Source organism: Lepisma saccharinum, chromosome 4 (genome assembly GCF_977018435.1).
Source record: "Lepisma saccharinum chromosome 4, izLepSacc3.1, whole genome shotgun sequence".
In the NCBI taxonomy this organism is placed as follows: Eukaryota; Metazoa; Arthropoda; class Insecta; order Zygentoma; family Lepismatidae; genus Lepisma; species Lepisma saccharinum.
The window spans coordinates 97519653-97530274 of record NC_139232.1 but is presented as its reverse complement, the minus strand read 5'-3'; the positions used below and the strand labels follow the sequence as shown (position 1 = coordinate 97530274).

Below are 10622 nucleotides of genomic sequence, written 5' to 3'. Positions count from 1 at the left end.
TTGACCAATCAGAACCGGTTTTTTCAAGGTTAACCAGTACGCAAGAACAGGGGAAAGCTATGCAATACTGTAGGGCAGGGGAGGGATTCAACCAGACAACAAAGGATGTCTGGAAATGCGCAGCAAGGGTCAAATCTCTGAAGCTATGCGTCGCTTGTAGAACCGGTTTCCGCCGCCAATTAATATTCCGCTCAGGTTTGCCTTCAAGGCACAGGACGCTTTAGCGCAGGTTTTTTTTATCTGTACTATGAAGAAGGGAGAGCTATTAGGGACGGGGCCTACAGTTTTCACCATTTGCTTTTATCACGGGGTAACGAACCTAGGACCCTTTGATTATTGAATTAGGTAGTAAATGTATGTTACTGTGTGCTATTTAACTTAATTTTGAGTTTATTTTTTACCAAACTTTGACTTTATGTCAAACATTTTCACAGCTTATCCTTATTTTTACAAAAATAACACTATTTGTACTATTCAGGCAACATTTTTTATTAAATTTTGGACTCGCAAAGATATTTTTACAACTTTTTAACTTATTATTTTACAATTTTATGTTAATTTTTTACCAAAATAACACTATTTGTACTATTCAGGCAACACTTTTATTAAATTTTGGACTCAAAGACATTTTTTCAACTTTTAACTTATTATTTTACAACTTTAAGTTAATTTTTTACCAAAATAACACTATTTGTACTATTCAAGCAACATTTTTTATTAAATTTTGGACTCACAAAGACATTTTTCTCTACGTTTAATTTATTATTTTACAACTTTATATTAATTTTTTACCAAAATAACACTATTTGTAGTAATCAGGCAACATTTTTTATTAAATTTTGGACTCACAAAGACATTTTTTCAACTTTTAACTTATTATTTTACAACTTTATGTTAATTTTTACCAAAATAACACTATTTGTACTATTCAGGCAACATTTTTTATTAAATTTTGTATTTACAAAGAGATTTTTTCAACTTTTAATTTATTATTTACAAGTTTATGCCTATTTTTTTACTCAAATAACACAATTCTATCTGTTCAGGAAAGACTTTTAGTTACATTTCCGACACACAAAGTGTGTGTTCTCAACTTCTATCTGGTTATTTCACAAGTTTAGGCTTATTATTACCAAAATAACACAATTCAATCTGTTCAGGAAAGACTTTTAGTTATATTTTCGACACACAGAGTGTGTGATCTCAATTTCTATCTGTTTATTTCACAAGTTTAGGCTTATTATTACCAAAATAATACAATTCAATCTGTTCAGGAAAGACTTTTAGTCGCATTTTCGACACACAGAGTGTGTGATCTCAACTTCTATCTGTTTATTTCACAAGTTTAGGCTTATTATTACCAAAATAATACAATTCAATCTGTTCAGGAAAGACTTTTAGTCGCATTTTCGACACACAAAGTGTGTGTTCTCAACTTCTATCTGTTTATTTCACAAGTTTAGGCTTATTATTACTCAAATAACACAATTCTATCTGTTCAGGAAAGATTTTTAGTTTCATTTTCGACACACAAAGTGTGTGTTCTCAACTTTTATTTGTTTATTTTACAAGTTTAGCCTAATATTTACTCAAATGACACTATTTATATTATTCAGGCACCATTTTTATTACATTTTGGACTCTCAAAGACACACACACACACACACACACACACACACACACACACACACACACACACACACAGAGAGAGAGAGAGAGAGAGAGAGAGAGATTTTTTCCAAGTTTACAGGATTATTCTCTAGTTTACTCAAATAACACAATTTAGATGTGTTTTGAATTATATTTTGGATGCAAAAGTATGTTTTGACAAGTTCTACCCTTTTATTTTACAAGTTTAGGCTTATTATTACTCAAATAACACAATTTAATCCAGTCAGGAAGGATTTGTTATTATATTTTGGATGCACAAAGAGAGGTTTTCAACTTTTTTATTGATTTTTTGCAGGATATGTATTAATTTTTATTTATTTTGTTTTGTATCATATATACATTTACAAATTTTTAATTTAGAGTTTAGTATTTATTTAATTTTTTCAAAAACACTAAAAAAAAAGTATATTTAGCTAAAATGTAAGCCACAGAATATATTATTATTATTATTATTATTATTAGGGTTTACTGATTTCCACTATGCTATTTTTGGTTCTGTATTTCTATATGTATTTATTTAGGGCAGGTTACGCCTGCCACGTAGGAAAGTTTTTTTTTTTTAGAGTTTGCTGAGTATTTTGTTACTGCTATACTAGGTAAAAGTTTTCTAAATATACCAGATAGAGCTCTATATACTTTTGTTTTTGCTATTTTGGAGATGATGCGATCAGCACCACTCTCCATCTGCTTTTTATTTTATGTACCCAATATTATTTTGAGGCTTAGTGAATTCTAGAGCCTATTTATGCAGGAGAGAGGAGAGAGGACTTGAAAATTTTGATCTCAGACAATCCACAACTATTTGTCAGAGTATTTTAAAGGATATTTTATACTTATTATGTGCCACTAGAATATCAAAGCTTGCTTAATTTTTATGTCTGTAACGCATTTATTGTATTTCTAGCTAAGGCTTACTGGATAAAGTACACGAAATGTTTAACATTTCAACTATTTGCTTTTATACGAGGGCAATTTTTTAGTGTAACGAAAATTATGATGTGTCTATGAGGTCTGAAACCCCTTTACCGAGGGTCCATATTTGGACGCTTACTAATATTGTTATTTCGCCTTACATATAACAATTTAACAATATAATTACAATACGAAGTTAACAGACGGCTTAGGGGCCTAGGTTTTCTTTCCAAACTTTTTTACTATTCTAGAAGAATTATTTAGCTTTATAGCCTTTTTCAAGGTATTTTTGAAGTATTACTGGCTTCTTTGGGTGCATCAACACTTGGGTTATTTCCATTTGGTTTATTATACGAGGTTTATTTTTTACTCTAAGATCAATATATGTCTCCGAGGACTAAAATACATTTATTGAAGCTAAAAGCTTAGGCTGTAACTAGGGACTTAGCATGTATATCGACAATTTATAGGACAACACGAACCTTACAAAGGATTATAGGTGACGTACGACCACACGCCAGAGCTTTGTTAATCTGCAAGAAGCAGTTGCAACTAATGCTATGAGGATATAATGTTAATTTTTCATTGTTTCACAAGGAGGCTATTTTTTACACAACCAATATTTGCTTTTTCAAGTAACTACATGTACCAGAAGCACACATGCCAACACTAACTAGATTTTGATTTATACTATCTCAGGTGCTAAATGTATCAAGAACACTGATTGTATATATTTTTGAGAATCCAACTATATCAGGATTTTTCTATGTAAGTATATTTTTATTGACTGGCTTATTTAACAGATCAAACAGAAAGACGGCAAAATTCACTAAATGTAGGTGATTGCATGAAAATAACTAGATCAAGGGGTGACCAACAGTGAGCTGAATGTATATATAGAGGGTTGCGCTCTATTATTCTCACCTTCGCTGGATTGGCGAAGGAACGCACTTGTGGGCGGTAGAACCTGAACGGGCTCCACCATGGCATCGGAGACTCGAAGCAGATGTTTTGGAGGATGAACCCAAGTAGGGTCATAGGCTCTACGACCAATTTGGTCATTGCTTTTTATATGAGGAACCAATTTGGCCCACTCCCAAAATTAACTTAGATTGCTTATAACTTATGAAATTTGAAGTCTGCACAAGATCCGATGACAAAATCTAAAATTGTAACAACCCTGCCAGGGACTTGAACCCTGGACAGATAGGTTAAAAGCCTAGCGCTATACAAACTAAGCTACCTGCATTTTTAAAAAGTTAGTTATGTTAAGAAATATATTGAAACACCTGAGAACACTCTTGGTCTGGTTCGACAGAGAAGGAGACAACATTTCCAAATTTTTACAGACTGGGTGTATTTTTCCACTATAGAGGCCTTCACTATATGTAATTCGAAACGCTAAAGTTCAGCTAGCTTCCAAAATTGAGGTAAAAATTGTGTTTGGCGAGATTAACAAGTTACAATTACATCCAGTTACGGACAAATAAAGCTAAAAGTCTAAGATTTGCTGTACTAGCCAAGTTTTAGTAACATTTTCTTCACTTTAGTACAAATATCAAAGAAATAGGTATATTTTATTTATAATTTGACAAAATGTACTAGTATTTAATTCACAAAGTTAGGTAAAAAACAGTATTTTTTTAAAATATTGTTACTGCCTTCAAATTTTATGTTATTTAGCCACTAACAACTGGTTTACACTGCTTGGCATTCTTTAAATAGGAAAAGAAGAAATTATTTGTTTAGTATTTTTACTACTTTATATTTATTTAAGAAAACAATTCTACACTTTAACTTAATTTTAACAAATTGTTACTAATTTATATATCAAAGTTATGTTATTTACAGTGCATAAAGGCGTATAAAGTTAATATTTGTACTTATCAGTTCAACTAACAATTATATTTTACACACAAAAGATACAGTTAAATTACTTGAATCAGAGAATAATATTTTACAGTAATTGATTCATTCAGCACTAGTCAGTACTTTTATGCATCAGAAAGTTTTCTTAATTTTCTATTACGCATGCTATTTTGGGCTATTCTTAAAATGTATTTCTAGGGCAAACTGGTTTAATTTTCTGCTTATAATGCAAAGTTGACAGTTTTCGCACAATGCATTGTACATTTGTTATATTCTCTACGTACAATCCAAATATTATGCTTATTTAATGTATAACTAACTAACTCTCTACCCTTCTTAAACCCGAAGTTTCATGGCTGCAGCAACACATGCCTTTCATCTGTACCTGTCCTGAGCAAGATCTATATACTCCTTTCCTTCCCCACCAATTTCCTTTAGGTCCATCTCTACATTATCCCTCCATCTTTGTTTTGGTCTTCCTATTGATCTTTTACCATCAGGTTTCCCAACAAGAATCCTGTATACTCTTCTTTCCTCTCCCATTCGTACCACATGATCTACACACCTAAGTCTTCTTGATTTAATCATTCTAATAATATCTGGACATGAATACAAATTATAACCTTCTCCACTCATTTGTCTTCTCATCTGTTTTAGGCCCAAATATTTTCCTAAGGATCTTATTTTCAAATAGTCTCAATTTATGTTCCTTTTTCAATCTAAGGGACCAGGTTTATTTACTGTATTTAACTTTTATTTTTTGTAATTAACAAAAATTAAAAGCTTATACTGTAGTTATTATATCTTTTTCTATCAGCTTATTTTGAAATTAATATTATTAGTTATAGTCTTTGATTTATAACTATATTGCTTTTTTATCAATTTATCTAAGAGTACACGCAGACAAACACATGTGTACACACTTTTATGTAAATAGATATGCCTTTTTTCAATATTTTAGTATGAAGATTGCACTTTAGCTATTTAAGCAAGGGTAGGAAAGGTAGGATTTCTGAGAATTTGTTGCAGGATTTTGTTGTCCAAGTATAGATGAGAACTGAGCTGGGAGACTGTTTTGAACATTTTCATGAGAGTTTGCATGTGAACTGTATGCAAATTGAGCACTATTGACTGTGCATGCATCTTGCAAAGGATTATTACTCCCTACATCTACAAGTCAATAACAATTATTCTAAATAATACGAACTTGGACAAAATATAGTCAAATACACAACACAAGAAGGAAAATAATTACAAGTAAAACAGCAGACACTCAATATCTCAAAACAATCCGGTAAAAATATTCTACAACAAACTGCCTCATAACATAAAACTGCTAAGTCCCCAAAACATATACAAATACAATCAATAAAAACTACTTGAAATAGGAAAACTGTCTACAGTCTCACAAAGTTGATGTGAAATAACAGCAAACTTAGAAGCATGCACAGTCAATAGTGCTCAATTTGCATACAGTTCACATGCAAACTCTCATGAAAATGTTCAAAACAGTCTCCCAGCTCAGTTCTCATCTATACTTGGACAACAAAATCCTGCAACAAATTCTCAGAAATCCTACCTTTCCTACCCTTGCTTAAATAGCTAAAGTGCAATCTTCATACTAAAATATTGAAAAAAGGCATATCTATTTACATAAAAGTGTGTACACATGTGTTTGTCTGCGTGTACTCTTAGATAAATTGATAAAAAAGCAATATAGTTATAAATCAAAGACTATAACTAATAATATTAATTTCAAAATAAGCTGATAGAAAAAGATATAATAACTACAGTATAAGCTTTTAATTTTTGATAATTACAAAAAATAAAAGTTAAATACAGTAAATAAACCTGGTCCCTTAGATTGAAAAAGGAACATAAATTGAGACTATTTGAAAATAAGATCCTTAGGAAAATATTTGGGCCTAAAACAGATGAGAAGACAAATGAGTGGAGAAGGTTATAATTTGTATTCATGTCCAGATATTATTAGAATGATTAAATCAAGAAGACTTAGGTGTGTAGATCATGTGGTACGAATGGGAGAGGAAAGAAGAGTATACAGGATTCTTGTTGGGAAACCTGATGGTAAAAGATCAATAGGAAGACCAAAACAAAGATGGAGGGATAATGTAGAGATGGACCTAAAGGAAATTGGTGGGGAAGGAAAGGAGTATATAGATCTTGCTCAGGACAGGTACAGATGAAAGGCATGTGTTGCTGCAGCCATGAAACTTCGGGTTTAAGAAGGGTAGAGAGTTAGTTAGTTATACATTAAATAAGCATAATATTTGGATTGTACGTAGAGAATATAACAAATGTACAATGCATTGTGCGAAAACTGTCAACTTTGCATTATAAGCAGAAAATTAAACCAGTTTGCCCTAGAAATACATTTTAAGAATAGCCCAAAATAGCATGCGTAATAGAAAATTAAGAAAACTTTCTGATGCATAAAAGTACTGACTAGTGCTGAATGAATCAATTACTGTAAAATATTATTCTCTGATTCAAGTAATTTAACTGTATCTTTTGTGTGTAAAATATAATTGTTAGTTGAACTGATAAGTACAAATATTAACTTTATACGCCTTTATGCACTGTAAATAACATAACTTTGATATATAAATTAGTAACAATTTGTTAAAATTAAGTTAAAGTGTAGAATTGTTTTCTTAAATAAATATAAAGTAGTAAAAATACTAAACAAATAATTTCTTCTTTTCCTATTTAAAGAATGCCAAGCAGTGTAAACCAGTTGTTAGTGGCTAAATAACATAAAATTTGAAGGCAGTAACAATATTTTAAAAAAATACTGTTTTTTACCTAACTTTGTGAATTAAATACTAGTACATTTTGTCAAATTATAAATAAAATATACCTATTTCTTTGATATTTGTACTAAAGTGAAGAAAATGTTACTAAAACTTGGCTAGTACAGCAAATCTTAGACTTTTAGCTTTATTTGTCCGTAACTGGATGTAATTGTAACTTGTTAATCTCGCCAAACACAATTTTTACCTCAATTTTGGAAGCTAGCTGAACTTTAGCGTTTCGAATTACATATAGTGAAGGCCTCTATAGTGGAAAAATACACCCAGTCTGTAAAAATTTGGAAATGTTGTCTCCTTCTCTGTCGAACCAGACCAAGAGTGTTCTCAGGTGTTTCAATATATTTCTTAACATAACTAACTTTTTAAAAATGCAGGTAGCTTAGTTTGTATAGCGCTAGGCTTTTAACCTATCTGTCCAGGGTTCAAGTCCCTGGCAGGGTTGTTACAATTTTAGATTTTGTCATCGGATCTTGTGCAGACTTCAAATTTCATAAGTTATAAGCAATCTAAGTTAATTTTGGGAGTGGGCCAAATTGGTTCCTCATATAAAAAGCAATGACCAAATTGGTCGTAGCGCCTATGACCCTACTTGGGTTCATCCTCCAAAACATCTGCTTCGAGTCTCCGATGCCATGGTGGAGCCCGTTCAGGTTCTACCGCCCACAAGTGCGTTCCTTCGCCAATCCAGCGAAGGTGAGAATAATAGAGCGCAACCCTCTATATATACATTCAGCTCACTGTTGGTCACCCCTTGATCTAGTTATTTTCATGCAATCACCTACATTTAGTGAATTTTGCCGTCTTTCTGTTTGATCTGTTAAATAAGCCAGTCAATAAAAATATACTTACATAGAAAAATCCTGATATAGTTGGATTCTCAAAAATATATACAATCAGTGTTCTTGATACATTTAGCACCTGAGATAGTATGAATCAAAATCTAGTTAGTGTTGGCATGTGTGCTTCTGGTACATGTAGTTACTTGAAAAAGCAAATATTGGTTGTGTAAAAAATAGCCTCCTTGTGAAACAATGAAAAATTAACATTATATCCTCATAGCATTAGTTGCAACTGCTTCTTGCAGATTAACAAAGCTCTGGCGTGTGGTCGTACGTCACCTATAATCCTTTGTAAGGTTCGTGTTGTCCTATAAATTGTCGATATACATGCTAAGTCCCTAGTTACAGCCTAAGCTTTTAGCTTCAATAAATGTATTTTAGTCCTCGGAGACATATATTGATCTTAGAGTAAAAAATGGTAGGCACTGTGATTGAATATTGTGCATTCCTTGTGTATGATATAAATATCTGTATCATCTCAAGTAGTATGGAGTGTGTAAGGAATGATTTCAGTATCAGTCAATTAACGCTCCAAGAGAGGTTTTAAAATATGTAGAAAATTGTAGTATTTGTATGATATTTATGAATTTTATATAACTCAATGACCGCCCCCCCACACACACACATAATTTACCTTCATTTAATATTGTTCATTTTTAAAAAAATGGACTCGGTTTACAAAGCCCTCCCTGATAACCCGTGAGCCCCCCCGGAGATGTTCTACCTACGGGCCTTAGCAGATTGTTGCGAAATTCAAGCTCCAGATCGGAGTCCTCGAAGCGAACCAGAAATCTGCCTTGGCCGACTTTGGCACGAAGCTTCATGAATTGAAAGAGCAGTTCAAGCAACTGTACGTCGACGTGAGGATCAAACCCAGCTACGATGAGTTCGTTCACACCATCAGGGAACACCTGGAACCGGTGCTGAGCACATTGGACGATTCAGAATCGCATGATTTGTTCTCCGTCGAGATTGTCAGGCTTCACAGCGTTCCGAATGTTCGAGGGCATTGGAGGTACGAAAGCGCCGGTAACATTTACAAATTGTATTCTTACACCCAGTCTCACGAATTTTTCCTCGACGGTACCTTTCGGTTTCTCAAATTTAGATACTGGAAAAATGGAAAGCATCCCGAGGTGCCGCTCTTCACTATACAAAGAAAGAACGGAGTATTTAGAGCACTTCAAATACAGATTGCATATTGGGACGGCGCGAGCAACAAGTATAAAATACACGAGGACGAGCAATTATTTGTTTTTCACGTCGAAAGTGGAGACAGACTATTCTTCGAAGTCAAACAATTGTACCCGGAGGATAATCCGTTATCCGTAATTTTTTCCTTCCGACGAAATCTCTCACTCAATGTCTAGGCAAGCTATCGTGGACGAGCTGCACAAACTAGCACGTCGCAACTACGAACGCTTGCCGGTGGTCACCAAGGGCATCGACGACCTGTGGCAGGCGGACATCGTTGAAATGAGCAGCGGTAATTTGAAGAATTTGCACAAAGTCAACAAGGGTCACAAGTACCTTCTGACCGTCATAGACACGTTTTCCAAATTCGCTGAAAGCCATAACCGGTGCGTGCGTCACGGAAGCCTTCGACTCGATCTTCCGGGAATCCAACAGACGGCCACACTTCCTACAGACGGACAACGGGAAGGAATTCCACAACTCGATCTTCCGAGAGTTAATGCGAAAGCACAACGTCTGACACTACTCGACATTCAGCGACCTGAAAGCCAGCATCGTGGAACGCTGAAATCGAACTTTGAAACAGCACATGTGGAGACAATTCACACTCAGGGTAACTACAAGTGGGTCGACGTGCTGCAGGAACTTGTGAACGACTACAACAACTCGGTCCACCGTACGATACGCATGAAACCTGCCGACGTGTCCAAGTCCGATGTGGCGCGATTGATCTCCACTGTTTACTGTCCCAAGTACCGACCTACTACCAAGAAACCAAAATATAAAGTAGGAGACCAGGTGAGGATTAGCAAGTTCAAGCGCACGTTCGAGAAGGGCTTCACTAGAAACTGGAGCACGGAACTCTTCACCGTGGTTCGGGTCATGCCGGGAACGAGGCACACATATCTAATAAAGGATGCTCTCAACGAAATTTTGAAAGAGCGATTCTACGAGGAGGAGCTCTCGAAGACAAAACATCGGGACGCGTACCTCATCGAGAAGGTCCTGCGCTGGAAAGGAAAGAAGCTGCTTGTCAAATGGCTGCCACTCGAGGAAAGAAGCTGGATCGACGCGAACGAGGTGATCGTGTGACTGGTGCGTGGAATGTGGTGAGGCGACTGCCGCTCTGGGAACGTCAGACTAGGAAAAACGGCGAGCTGCTGCCCGACAATATTTGCTGCCTCGTTGTTGAACCTTCAGGATGCGGGAAGACAACTCTGGTTGTGGACAACTTTTTGCTCGCGCCCAACTGGTTGGATTCGAAGAACAGGCACCTGTATGTTTTCTCTAGAAGTTTGGAGCA

At 34.7% G+C, this 10622-nt stretch overlaps 1 protein-coding gene across 1 annotated transcript; it reads left to right on the top strand.

The window, feature by feature from the left end:
- The first annotated feature begins 9487 nt into the window (after positions 1–9487).
- On the top strand, positions 9488–10411 carry LOC145987022 (uncharacterized). Its single transcript, XM_083121483.1, has one exon. The coding sequence runs from the start codon at positions 9488–9490 to the stop codon at positions 10409–10411; it is 924 nt and encodes a 307-aa protein (XP_082977609.1).
- The last annotated feature ends 211 nt before the right edge of the window (positions 10412–10622 follow it).

Coding starts and splice junctions, on each gene's coding strand:
- LOC145987022 (XM_083121483.1), top strand. CDS start 9,488: ATGTCTAGGCAAGCTATCGTGGACGAGCTGCACAAACTAGCACGTCGC.